Below are 15,014 nucleotides of genomic sequence, written 5' to 3' on the forward strand. Positions count from 1 at the left end.
GGATTAAGTCTTGAAAGTAGAAACTTGGGAATTTACAACTGTAATGTTGCTTGTTTTATTTGAATTCTACAGAAAGCTAGGAAAGTATATTTGAGAAGAGAAACATGGCTCAATAGTAAGGAACATTGAGGGGCTAAAAATCCAATTCCAATTATATGGAATGAAGCATTGCGCTAACATGCGTGGTGATGGAGCGTGTCCAGAATACCACTCACTCAAAAAACAAACCTGCGGAATGCCATGTATAATGTCATAAAATAAAAATCTTGAATACGATATTGAGTAATATGTAAAGTAAAGTAAAGCAAAGCTCCTATTGATTTAGCTATTAAATAGAACAGTTGAATTGCAGGAATGTTCATATCTGATTATGCTGATGCAAAATATGGTTCTTTGTGATGAAATTATTCAACTATGTTCAGCGTGTTCTGACTTCAATTACGGTTCTCGATGAGTGGGTAATGTTATGTAGTGCCTAGTGGATGGATCTCTTTTTCCCATTGTCTTCTTGTCTCTGTTTCATTGCTATAATCATGGCTTTGAAAATGAGAGCTTTGGCAATTATATATTCCTACCATTTCCACACCCACTCTAGAAGCTTTTGCGGCTTACATCATTTTGTTGAAAGAAAACTCAATATTATGGCACGAAAAGGACCTTAGTTGGGCCCCAACTCGAGGATCTTCTTGTTCATCATTGGACAGAATGCCGGTTCAAATGCATGTATCCTTAATCCTTCCAGGGAGCAACAAATCTGGTTGGATAATCAAAATGATTCTTAATAAACGTTATAATGAATGTTGTTAATAAGAAAAATTATATTTAATATGTAGAGTATACACAGACAGTAAAAAATCTTATAATTTAAGTAACGTGAATGATATGTCTTATATATCGACTTGAGAATAAAATAAACAGTATAGAATTTGAAGTAATGGGACAACTTCTATGATTTCCATGGGGACAAAAAGGCTTAATTTATGGGCCATCCATGTGAAAGAAAATATGAAAAAAAAAAACAACTTAAGAATTCTCCTACATGCGTGTTTGGACAAATATTGCTTAGCAACTCCAAATCCTCTTCTACTTTGAAAATCCACATTCTTTTTTCCCCCAACACGCAATAGGGACAGTTAATAATTCATCGATATTCTCACCTGATTTCTCTCTTTCTTTTTAAGGCCTTTGACTCATTGTTAGGGTAGGTGACCTTTTTTTTTTTTTCCTTCCTCTTTGCCACCAAATAACAATTCATCTTTATGGCTTTGCCGGGTGTTATCATACCTATGATTGGTCCTGCTTTTGATATGAAAAGAGTGATGTAATGAAAATGCGCATGCATCAACACGTTGTATAAAATAATTAAGGTTTTGAAAATAAACCACAACAAACTTCTTCATTTTTACAACAAATATTTTAAAGACACATACAATTTATATAAAAAATCTTCTATATTTATAGATTAATTACTTAACTGTGACAGTTCTCAAATCTCAAACATTAGTCTTCAAATAATTTTTTTTTTTTTAATATTTTATCCTCTGAGCAATAGAAAAGAAACTGATGGGTTCACAACACATAATCAAGGGACTGAAAAGGGGCATACTCTCCCAACAACCGGTCATTCTGAATACATCATGGCAACAATATGTAGACACTGTGTCACCCTTCCATATTATTTATTTGGTTCTGAAACTTGATCCTTTTGGACAATCCAAATGATTTTTTACTTTGCTTAAAGTTAGCAAGCTCTTACTTTATGGCTACAGAGAAACAAGTATTATATGTATGTCCCTAATCTGGTCTTCTATATACTCGTTTGGGGATTAAAGCTACTTGTAGTTATAAAATGATTTAAATCACAACTTGTAGTTATATATATTCCGCTTTGTCTGGGATTTATCATTGTCATTTTAAGCACATGCAGACTCTCTATCTAAGTCTGTAAAATATTAGTTTATGTGCCGAGGGCTTCAATAAAACAACCCATCACCTTTTATAATACGGTTGTTTTTCTTTTCTTTTCCTTCCCCCCTCCCCCTTTTTCCGCCTCCTATACATTATCAACAGTTGTGTTTTCAATGTCTTGGACAGCAGCCATGTGCACAACAAAATGCAGACCCATGTTGTTCATTAGCTTTTTTGGTGGGGACAGTATCTTTAGCTTTTGTCTTAAACATTTGCACAGATAAGTCACGTTACATATGTAGTATGGTGTATGAGAAAATTAGGCACTGCTTGCTCCTGGGGTGAATTTGGAAGGAAATCCCCCCCCCCCCCACACACACACAACCAAAACATGGGGTTTGCTTCCCTTTTCAGAAAAACATACTTCTTTGGGAATATGTTACTCTATCCTAATATGAGATTGTGTCAATCTTTTTAAGGTATAATACACCAGTAGTGAAGAAACCATATATCAGAAATAAATCTTTATTGTCTACCTGCAGGAATATCCCTAGAAGTTGTGTTTGTGACAGAACCTTTCCACAGTACATATCATTCCAAAAATTGAACAGGGGATTCTAAAACAGCCGCAAGTTCTAGGGAGAAGACAAGCTGAATCTCTTAAGTGCTTGTTTGATGATACCTGCTGATGCAACAAACGACCCCTTGAACTGCAGAAAACAATGATTTAATGCGGTTAAAAGTCAGTTGTTACAGTACTAAAACATCGAAAGATTCTAGGAAATAAAAGTTGTATTAAGAACTGAAAAGTTTGGTATGATTCTAGGAAATAGGTTCATTAGAAATGGTCACATTATATCCAAAGTTCATGCTTTCGGTATGAGCTAGACCTGGACTCCAATACAATAGTAGGTGAAAAAAGGAAAAAAAGAAAAGAAAAGAAACAAAAACAAAAGGGGAAAGCCACATTCTCTATGTGATTTTGAGTTTGTACCTTTGATTTAAATGTGAGTGAAAGAATCCCTTCAATGGTAGATGATTGAACCGAGTGACAATCTAATTGGAGATTGCTTACTACATCCATGATCTCTAGCAGCACCCCTTCCTTCCAAGGACATCTCATCTCTATTAGTACCTCTTTATTGATCATGCTGACAGTCACATTATCAGTTGAACTTTCTTTTGGTACATTATAATTTATCCCTGGCTCTGTTTCATCAATATCACAAGCCTTCCTCTTGTTTATCAGTGGCTTCTTGCTATTATTAATTATGTCGTTGCCGTAGTTATCAGATGTTCTCTCTACAGTATCTTGGGATTTTCTTTTTGTTCTAGCTTCCACATCTGTCAACTCTTCAACCCTTTTCTCAAGCTCCTTCAGATATTCTATGGCATCATCAAGTATAGATACTTTGTCCTCCTGCATGAACAAGAAGACAGAATATTTCAATTAGTAGTTGTAGTCAATTGCCGATTACCAGGGAATGGAGTTTGAATTACCTTGTTAATCGAAGGAACCATCGATCTTAGAATAAAAAATCTTTCATTTAGTTTTTCCCTTCGCTTCTTCTCAGCTACTGCATGGTTCACACCTATATCATCAGCCCCTAGTCTCCAAACTCCATCTTTATTGCCATTATCTTCCAGAGACTCGAGTGAGCCACCAACATGCATATGAGGAACTGCCAACAAAACCTTCTTCAGAAGATTTTGAGGGGTTCTGCCTCCCGGATTCTGGAAATTTGCTAAACCTCCTTTATTCCAACTGACAAAACTGGACTCGTGATGATACTTTTGAAAACATGGTCCCAAAATCATCTGGTGAGAACTCTTTAAAAGAGATGAAAGAGCACTCTGATAGTGCAGATCATCGCTTTGAAGATCCAATGGGTTCATTTTTGTGTGATTGTATTCTTGAAAGTCTTGCAAACAATCTTCTTTCACCAGTTCACTCTTAGGAGTGAAGACAGCCTTTTCAGGTTCCACAAAAGTTTGAGATATACAATCACTAGAATTCATGGAATGGAGGACACAATTACTGAGCTCATCATCCATGAACTGCCAGCTTTGTACTTGAGAAGCTCCCCCAATTATCCCTTCAACCATAAATGAGCCCTCTTCTGGTTGATTTGGCTCAAATCCATTAGAATTGTCATTGGGAGAAACAATACCGAAATCTTCACATCCTACATAAGAAATTAGTTTGTTTTCTGGAATATCCTGATCAAACACAGTACAAGCAGGACCATTGCCATGTCTTGTGTGGACTGCTCCTGTGTATTTCTTGGAAATAAATGCAGGATATGGAATCTCCAAGAAAGAAGTTTTAATGTGCTGAATGAGACTAGGGTCTTCTAATACCTTCAAAAATCAAATTAGGAACAGAAACAAAGACTTAATTCCCATGTATCATAGCAAAAAGAAATTTCAAAATCATTTTTCTATCGAAGTGGGAATCTGAGACAAGAAGTTACCTGCTCAGTCACACCTAGCTCGATTACACCTCCGAGAAATGGAAAGCATACCAGAGTCTGAAAATTGAATGGGAAGATATTATGTAATATAGCTCTGCAGTTAGAATCTTTATACTAAAGGTTTAGTCGTATCAGTTTTTCAAGGTTTTCATGTCCATCACAAGCATTAGTCAAAATTGTCATTTTTTAATTGGAAAAGAGTTCTTATGGCTCTCCCTCTTTAATAGGAATTCTTTAATCATACGGTTGAGAGTAACAAAGCCAACTTAGAGGCAGATAACGAAGGAAAAAAAAATCATGTCAGTACCTGAATAGATGCACTCTGAGAGAGACGTTTGTTTCAAGTCCATCATGAAGCCAAAACACAAAAGAACAATGAAAATGTTTTCAGTTTCGTTGCAAGTTTTTGAGCATTCCGTAGTTTAGTCGACATGCATGGCAATTTATTTCGAAATAAAGGAAACAGCAGCCTACCCTCGCCAGCAGGGAGCGACTGAAAGCCTTGCTATCTGCAAAGTGGGCGTTGCGCATCCAGATTGGTTGGTCATTTGCAAACGTCCTTCCAGGTAACCTAGGAACAGTTTGAAACAAGACTTGTGACTAGAAGCATACTTCAGATCATAAATAGCAGATTAAAAACAAAAACAAAAAAAACAAAAATCTAAGGGGAAAGAGATTACCCCTGTCCAATGTCGAACACGAATGACATGCAAACCAAGTAATACCACTCCGTATCACTGAGATCCTCGGGGGATAATGCTACAGAAGGCCTTCTAGATTGGGGGTTGGCTTCACCAGCTGAGAGGGACTCGTATAGTTCTCTCAATTGTTCACTCCTCTGCAAACCCAGTTGATCTGCATTGAGTTCTACAGCTTGAATTGTTTTCCTTGTCTTAATATCTCCATTGTAGTATCCATTACCCCACTCCAAGACCCTATGATATTAAGAACAGGAAGAATGTATTAGATTCATAAAGAGGGTCTGCATTTCCTGAAAAGCTTTTAGTAACTTTTGTCAAGAAATCCCCCTTCCAAATTAGACAAAATGCAATCAACCGAGGACTAATATGCTATAGCAGAATATCAAAGAAATTGAAATGCTTGTGCAATTGACATGTGAATTGTCTTTGGCTTGACAGGGATGTTGCCTAAACGATGTTACGTGAAGAGATAATAATCTGCTTTTTTCTATAGTGTGACGCAAGGGATGAACCTCAATCGCAATCCCTTATGCAGCTACACAGGCAGATTACCGGTTCATCTCAGTTTCAGCAGCGGTAACGCATCATGTAAGATTTCAAAGAATTTAAGAAAATTGTTTTGAAGTCCGAAGCTACCATAAGGAAATAAGTGAACATTAACAGAATTCTCTGCAAAGACAAACTTCATGCTTTTAGGCCAGCACGCACCTAAAATCTAGTCAGTTTCCATTCCATATCGAATTTCCAATTACATCAGACCCAATGGCAGAAATTCAGGAAGATTGTATTCGAAAGAACATTTTGGATATCTTATTTCCCAGAAAATATAGCAGAAAATAATCTAGAAAAAAGAAGAAGAAGAAGGAGATGCATAGTACCCTGGTTGTCTAGTTGAAAGAGACCAGAAGATTGCGTAGCTCCACTGAATGCTTCTCACAGCAAGAGCAAGTTGTTTCGTCAAGTTTTTCTGCACCCTCTCCTCCATTGGAGCCAACATATAACTCTGAAGCTAAAAATTAAAGCACCCCACTACTCAATCTGATCAGATGAAAATGGGTTCCGGATTCTTCATCTACCAACACCAGAACCAAATCTAGTTCCTTTTCATGTGGAAGATTCCATAGATACCAAAAGCACGTGTTTACCTCAAATTCTTTTTTCTTGATATCCCAAAAAAACCCAGATAGGTTTCTCTCGGGAGTTTTTCCTGGTTTTTACAGTAACAAACCATAGCTAAAAACCATCATGTTCTGGCTAGAAAAAAGGCTAAAATACCCACAACCGAACCTCGAGATTGCCGTTTGCGGGACAACTTGGAGCTAGAAACTAGTAGAAGGAAGATGGGAGAGGAAAAGCAGTTGATACTCATTATCCTTAGAAGGGAAGAACTGATTTAAAGACCAATGGACATCATTGGCGGCCAGTAGTAATCACTTTCCTCTTCGGTACAGAATCTGAACACTCACTTTCATGAAAAGGAGAAGACAAACGCAAGACAGAACAACTGTATTTAATAGATAGGGTACTTGCATTTGCTCTAAAAGCTAGAAGCTGTTATCTCGGATAACCAAAACCAAGACGGTGCCGTGCCTCTAATCGTGCCGGGAAAGGCCGCCGCCGCCGCCGGGGGCAAAAACCAGCTCATCATCAGTAACTTTCTACTCTTTAAACAAACACACATAAAACCAAGTTAAGAACCAATTAAAGATCTAGGTTTTTCTGACCGCATAACACGGAAGATGAACAGCAAATGCGTCCACCAAGTCCAAGCTCAGAAAACCCAGTCTTTTAATTTTTTAACACTAAAGTGGCTTTTTTTAAGTGAAGAGAGTTCAGACATACATATTAGTAAAAGAAAAGCATGAGACATGCACAAAACATGTGTGGATTCTTTTCTCCCACTTACTTTCATGGATTCGAGAGAGAGAGAGAGAGAGAGAGAGAGAGAGAGGGTGGTGATAAACTGGTAAGGCGGTAGAGAGATACGTGAATATGTAAAGATCGTCTTTAATTGTGGAATTTGGCAAATTGGCAAGAGATAAAACATTTAAAAGATGGAAACCAAGAAAAGTATATATATATATATATATATATTCGTCGTATGCATATGTCACGAGGCAGAATAAGGACAGGATTGGTTACTTATAATATCTTATCTCTTATAATTATTATAATTTTTATATAAAATATAATAAATAATTTAATTTTTTTAAATATTAAAATAAAAATAATATAAAAATTATATTATAATAATATTTTATTTAATTTTTAATTTTTATCTTATCTATATAACCAGAGACGAAACTATATTGTAGGCAGCCCTTCCAAAAATTTTAAAAATTAGTCTTATATATTATATAATTTTAATTTTAAATATAAATATTCTTAAAATATTTAATATTGCCTCCCAACACTCAAACAAACAGTATATTACTCAAATATCTTTAAGTCTATTAATATAATAATCTTGATTTGACATCTCTATCTCTCTTTATTTATCTTTAATATGCATCATGCGATTTGTTTAATTTTATATCAATGATATCATATAAGTTTTTCTTGTCTTTTTATCTCATATATATAGTTACATGATTTTTTTTTCTTATTTGGGTCATTCTAAATTTCATTGAATTTCTTGCCTATCACTGGTAAATAATCTTCCTTTACAACATTTGAGATGTTCTTAACCACATATTAATCAGTTAACTAGCTAGAAGTTTCGATAGAGTTTATCTAATAGTTTAAATAAATTTGAAAGATTTTTGCATATGAGAGTAAGCAAATTTATCTAACTAGATGATTGATAAGACGTTCCTAGAGAGATAAAAAGAGTATGTCAATAATTTATTTTCTTTTGTAAAGAATTTATTAGTTATTCACGTGCTCTTTTTTTATTCACTTATTAATAGTAATATAATTATACAATAAAAAATTTAACGACTTTATATTATTAGATACTTTTTTAAATTTATTATTAATCTATAAATTTTTCTTAAAACTTAAAAAAATATGAGTAAGTCAAAAAAAATTATATAATTTTAGGATGTTTGATTATTTTTTTATATAATCACATGCGAAAAGTACAACACATAACACACTTTACCGAACATCCCCCGATACCAAATCTTAGTTTAGCCCGTGGGTAACCAAACGAATCCTGTAAACCAGTCATACTAAACCGAGCAGCCTCTACCCTCTCGTTTACTCTAGTTCTTCCTTCTCTCAAACTGCTTGGGGTTTAGATCTGTGCAAATTGATCGCCAAAATATTAGCACGCACAAACGCACCCGATTGAAAGAATACTAGAGTTCATGTTCAGGAGCCCATCTTTTTTGCTAGGTGCATGCAGTACTCACCATCATTCGTTGCACCGTCCTCACGCATTGTTGCAGCACTACTACATTGCCACAATATGAATATTGGACTATGGTGCAGCAACGAGGCTGATATTATCTATTTTTAATAGCAAAAGATTAGATATGATGGGGCTCCGTATCCGCCCAAAACTGCCCAAGAAAAAAAAAAACTCAGAAGCCATGAGACACTAGCATAGCTCAATCAAAGTGAACTTGAAATCCATAAAAGACGAGTTGCTGGCAATGCCTGCACGCACACCCACCTCTCTCCCACTGCACATGAGCACTGAATTAGGCGCTTCTGAGAATTAATTGGGAAGCCCCCGCATTAATTAAAGCGGTCGGAGTCTACCACATCATGCGTGCCCCCTCGGTCGTCGTCAGGATAGCAGCAAACTAAGGTTAAAAGAAAAGGGCTTTGCTACACGCAGTCGGGAAACGCAGTCGGCGTGCAGTCGGCTGTACGGAATGAATAAAAAAAAATTATAAAAAAATTATTTTATATTCAAGGGGACCTGCATGAATTATAAAAAGTTATAAAAATAATTTTTTTTTTTCATGTAGGTCCTGTATTAATTTTTTTTTTACAGCCGACTGCACGCCGACTGCGTTTCCCGACTGCATAAATCATTTCTCAAAAGAAAAAAATATGATAGTTCCACCGCCCAGCTCGGCTGACGGCCATCGTTGATTTATATATATATATATATATATACTAGGTGAGAGTAACGTGCAAAGCACGTTTGTCTAATTTTATGAAATGATTATTTGTAAAAAATAATATATATTTTATAAAAATTATTGATGTCACTTAATAATTTAAGGCATATTAGAGAAAATAAAAAAATTAGTTCAAAGTATCATATAATCCAATACATATTTATAACATCTATAATTTTAGCAAAGATGTATACGAAAAATTTAATGAAAGTCTAACACAAACGGTAGTTCAAAATATGTGTCGTTTGATATTTGTATTATAATTCATCAATTTATGTCATCCTGTAGACAATCAATAGAGACAACATTGAAATTCTTATTTTACTGTTGGTTGAGTCGATCAGGGACAACATAAAATTAAAACATAATCTTTTTATAAAATTTGTGGTATAATATTTTCTATATATAGCATATATATAAATCATAAAATATATTTTGAAATTGTTGGCCGAATTTACTCTTTCTTGATTAAATCAAGGATCACGGCCTTTGTCACGTGCCTATCATAGCAAGTCCACGTATGGAATATGACTTAGCGGAAGCTACGTCCTACTACCATAGAGAAAAAAAAAACACTTTGATTAAACACACTTATATTATATATTATATGAGATTTTTAAATTTGGAATACTTAATAATCTGAATTAATGAAACGTATAATACACGTATATTATACTTAAGGATTCACGTCTTATGCACCTAATACACGTGTATATGTTAAGGAGAAAGAGAAAAATATAATAACTAATTTTTAATTACTTATTATTATATAAACTATTAAGTATTATAATTATTGAGATTAATAAATCATATAACAACATTGAATGCTATCTCTCTCAACATTTATGTCTTTATTTTATGTGCCAAACCATTAAAACAAACGGTGTTAACTTTAACGGAAAAACAAGAAAAACCGTTAAAACAAGATTTTCCATTTCATACACACTTTTTATATATAGAAGATATTTTTACTTCGTGATTAAAAAATTATTTTTTAATAATATTATAATATTTTTTAAAAATATATTTAAAAGTGTTAAAAATATATTAAAAAATTTTTAAAAAACACTACATATAACTAACGATAATTCTCAATAATAACTAGGAGTAGTAGACGTAGAATCGTCAAAAACAAAAAAAAAAAATAGTTGTGTAGAAAATAAAAAAACTCATTTCTACGAGTTTAACTGTTCCATTTTAGATATATTTTATAATTGTCTCGATATATATTGATTTTGAAATTTAAAAAATTGATATCGTATTGGTTATACTCTTAAATCAATATTTCTAATTTTACTTATTTTAATTTGATTGTTTTGATATATTATATAGTATATATAATATATTATAGTATAGAATAATATAGTGATAATATATTATAGTATATTATAATATATATTATTATAATTGTATTATAAATTATACTGATATATTATAATATATAATATAGTGACATAATAGGATTTTAAAATTTAATATTATATTAATTAGTAATTTATCATATAATATAAAATTATTTTATATAATATTATATCTAAATATATATAATATAAAAAATATTTTATACAATATAAAAAATTAAATATATATATGAATCATTTCGCCCAGTGTTAGAAAAAAAAAATCAGAATCGGACCGATTTTGAAAAAAAATGAAACCGATATTGGATCAAACCAAAACTTGTACTGGACCAATTTGATCCAGTCCAATCTAATTTACCGGTTCACCTTTTATTTTTTTTTAATAAAACTACTTTGCCCCATCAAATGCACAGCTCCTATTGACTGCTCATAAAAAAATTATTTTTTATTTTTTAATAATTAAGAAAGTGGTTTTTAGTTTATTGGTGTATTTTTTTATTTTTTAAAAATACTTAAATCTATTAAAAAGATGTGAAAAGAAAAAAAAATAATATATATATATATAAAATTCAAAATGAGCAAGCAGTGAAAGCTGGGCGGCACTCTAGCTTTACTCTTTTTCTTTTTAACCCCTACATCTCTGAACCGCTTGATCTCATGTAATGCAAAACTTTGTCTCTATGGTCTCTGTTAGTATTTAAAGCATCAAACACGTTGAGATCAATACATGATATTGCATATTCCTCCAATTTATTTTTTGTTTAATTACATGAGGTGTTGGTGGACTAAGATTGCATGAATTAGTACATCACATATCAATATCCAGTACTACTCCAATTGAAGAGGAAAAAGAAAAAAATAACCCAGAATTGGAATTAATGAATATATAATACCAAATTGCTAAAAATTTGAATGATCATAATTAATAAATGATGCATCATGTCATGTGGTGAAAATATAATATGCATGCTACATGGTTAAGAGCACTCTCAATGGTACTTTATGTATCCTATCATTTAAAATAAATCACAAAAATCTAATTTTTCTATTTTATATATTGACTTTTTCAATATATCATATATCAGCTTATCTATTTTTTTTCATATCATTTAAATATTATACTTTTTAATCTTTTTTATTTAGTTCAAATATTTTATCTAACTACTAATGATATCCTCATATCTTTTAATATTTGCAATATCTTTCCATATACAATGTTATATAATTATGTTCTATTTTAAATTAATCAAAATTTATAAGCTAAACAAAAATATAAATTAATTCAAAAAATAAAAAGAATAGATTATATAATGAAAATATTGTCAAAGTATATTAAAAGAATATCTATTTTCGATAATTCTTGAAAATATTCTCAAAAAATACATGTCTTTATTATTAATAATATCAAAACTTTTGCATGCACAAAAGTCGGTACTATAAATGGAGTCCTAGAGAGTAAATGAGAGATAAGAAAGTAGGGTATGTGTAAAAGTGATAAAAGGGTTAAAATGAAAATAAGATAAAAATAAAAGATGATGAAATGATAGAGAAATAATAATAAAATGTTTAGATGAATGAACAGTAATCTCTACATATAGAGAATTTACTGTATCTAAATGTAAAATAGAAATAGAATAGATGATCCAATGAAATGAACTTTTAGCCATCTTTTTTTTTTTTTAATATTTTACAGAAATTTATATTTAACAAAATCTATTGTGAGTGATATAAAAACACATGCATGCAGTATCCCTAGTCTCTATTTGTTTTAAGATCAGGACCAAGAAGAAGCCACCCAAAAATGGCATGAATTAATGAAGCATGTGGTCCAACACATATTTATGATTGTCGGCCTACACATGCGCGCGCGCGCACACCCACACACACACACATATATATATATATATATAAGTCGTCGTCTATAGATCATAAAACAATGAAGCCGGACGAAAGGTGTCAATGTCATCAACTAACAAATTGATCTTTCCAACCCCAATACATGCATTTTCTTTTTCTTTCTTTATTTTTTTTCACATGATTTGAGAAAGGTTTTCTCATGTGAAGGAGGTCCTTAATTATTTTTTGAATTATGGTCTAATTCAAGTCATAAGTGTGCCATTAATTAATATATACTTTAAGACAATATTAAAGGGTGAAGTTTGATCTTTGGCAATAATTAATTAATATTGCACTCCACGCGAATCCGCGATCATCGAAATCATATTGATGATGCATCCAACACTACTTGGCACGCGGACTTGACTTCTGCATGATGCCTTACCCTGTACGTACGTTATATATGGGTTGGGTAACGTGCTACACATGCATGCATGAGCTATATACCTTAATTCCATTTTTTCGATTTATATCGTTTAATTTGGTCTGACACGCATTATTGTTGTACTGCCAATATCCTGAAATGTCAAAGTCGATCTTATACATTGTTCTGAAAATACGGGAATGCTAGCTAATTATTTATTACACACACACGCACGCTTACATACACACACACACAGAACATGATATATAAGTGTGAACGTTCATACTAGAGAGCTATAACGTCAAAAAAATAGTCACTTTCAGGCCTCCGGCCAGTACGTACATTGGCTTGCAAGATGCATGATGTGGTGTAAATGTATGTGGATCCTAAACCAGCATGTTGGACTTTGACATGCACACACATATATATACAAGTAGTAATGCCGGAAGAGTTTTAGATTTTCATGCATCAACAATACATATATATAGTGACAGGTTGAACGATATACTCTTGAGTCCTTGACACGATTCCCTCGTGATGAATTCATGTATATATATAAGTTATATATATAATATAAGCTTCCGATCTTAATTGGTATCTGAATTCCTAAAGATCTTACAAGCATATCTGGTTCGGATTATAATTATTTAACCCCATTTCCAGCTTCGAGAGTGTTAAGTGATGAAATACAATGTGACCAGTTGGGAAGCAATCTGCCAGCACAGTCACCAGCTCAAGGTACATCTACATGCAATGCTGATTGTACAGAAGGGACAAGAAAGAGAGGTAGTGGAATTGAGGATGAATCAAATGGGACAAGAAGACACTAGCATTGCTGTTCTGTTTTGTACAGACTGTATTTTTCTGTTATGGATAGAATATGCCCACTATGGTTATTTTGTTTTCTAGCTGGTTTGTTGTCTAGCAATAGCAGGTGCTCCTTTATTTCTTTCTACACGAGCTTTGTATGTATATATAAGGTTAAGGTCATTGTTTAACACAGATACAACAGTGAAATTTCCTTCTCAGCAAAAGTTTTCTCACTCATTTGTTGAAGTATCCAAACTTTCTATTTTGTTATATGGTATCAGAGCTATAATGGATGAAACAAACCCCCAACAAAACCCACAACCACAACCTACTCATAACCAACACTCTGTCCATGATCCAAATCATCCAACCAGTCCTTATTTCATTGGCAACAATGATGGCACTGGAGCTATCCTCGTTACACAAATACTAGATGCAGACAGCTATCATCCTTGGGCCAGATCAATGAAGAGAGCACTTAGGATCAAAAACAAACTTGGCTTTATAGATGGAAGTCTATGTGAGCCAACAGACCCCACTAACCCTTTGATGGAACACTGGCTTAGATGCAATGACATTGTCATTACTTGGCTTCAAAACACCATGGCAGTGGGAATAAAATGCAGCACTGTGTATGCTGAGACAGCCCATCAACTTTGGCTGGAACTAGAGCAACGATTTGCCCAACAAAATGCCCCTAGAATCTTTGAAATCAAACAGGCTGTCTCCACTCTGGTTCAAAATCAGGATGCAGTAAGTGTCTATTTCTCTAAACTGAAAACTCTTCTTGATGAGTTGCTTAACTATGAATCTATTCCTAACTGCACTTGTGGAGGCTTGAAAGTGGTAGTTCAACACCAACAAAGAGATTGGGTGATGAGATTTCTAATGGGACTAAATGAGTCTTACAAGGCCATTAAAGCTCAAATCCTTTTGATAAAACCTTTTCCTACTTTGAATGAGGTATACTCTACCATACAGCAAGAGGAGAAAAGGAGACAAATTTCTGTTGATGTCTCTCTCAATGAAACCATGGCTCTAATGGCTAAGGGGCATTCAAAAGAAAATGGAAAACAAAATTTTTTACAAAAGAGAGACAAATATTATTGCACACATTGCAAAGTTGCAGGTCATTCACTTGAGAGGTGTTTCAAGGCCAACCCCAACAAGCCTGTTTGTTCCCACTGCCAGATGCCTGGTCACACAGTCGACAGATGTTTCAAGATACATGGGTATCCCTCTGGTCATAAACTTGAAGGAAGGGGCAAATACACAACAGTTGCAAGTCAGGCTTCTGCAATCATGCCTCTCGACCAGCAACCACAACTTGACAAGGCTCAAGTATCATTGACTCAGCAGCAGTACTCTCAACTCATGGCCATCCTTCAATCACCAGTTAACCCTCCTTTCACTCCTTCTGCAAA

The 15,014-nt window shown here is 33.5% G+C and overlaps 1 protein-coding gene across 1 annotated transcript; it reads right to left on the reverse strand.

Annotated features, from left to right (window-relative positions):
- Positions 1 to 2,417: 2,417 nt before the first annotated feature.
- On the reverse strand, positions 2,418 to 7,105 carry LOC122280551 (transcription factor EGL1-like). Its single transcript, XM_043091501.1, has 8 exons — positions 5,962 to 7,105; positions 5,063 to 5,317; positions 4,857 to 4,953; positions 4,690 to 4,704; positions 4,383 to 4,439; positions 3,409 to 4,269; positions 2,903 to 3,328; positions 2,418 to 2,618 (listed from the first exon to the last, which is right to left on the reverse strand). Exons 1-8 carry the CDS (start codon positions 6,078 to 6,080, stop codon positions 2,544 to 2,546), a joined length of 1,905 nt encoding a protein of 634 aa, XP_042947435.1. The 5' UTR covers positions 6,081 to 7,105; the 3' UTR covers positions 2,418 to 2,543.
- Between the last annotated feature and the right edge of the window lie 7,909 nt (positions 7,106 to 15,014).

This window comes from Carya illinoinensis, chromosome 11 (assembly GCF_018687715.1).
Source record: "Carya illinoinensis cultivar Pawnee chromosome 11, C.illinoinensisPawnee_v1, whole genome shotgun sequence".
NCBI lineage: Eukaryota > Viridiplantae > Streptophyta > Magnoliopsida > Fagales > Juglandaceae > Carya > Carya illinoinensis.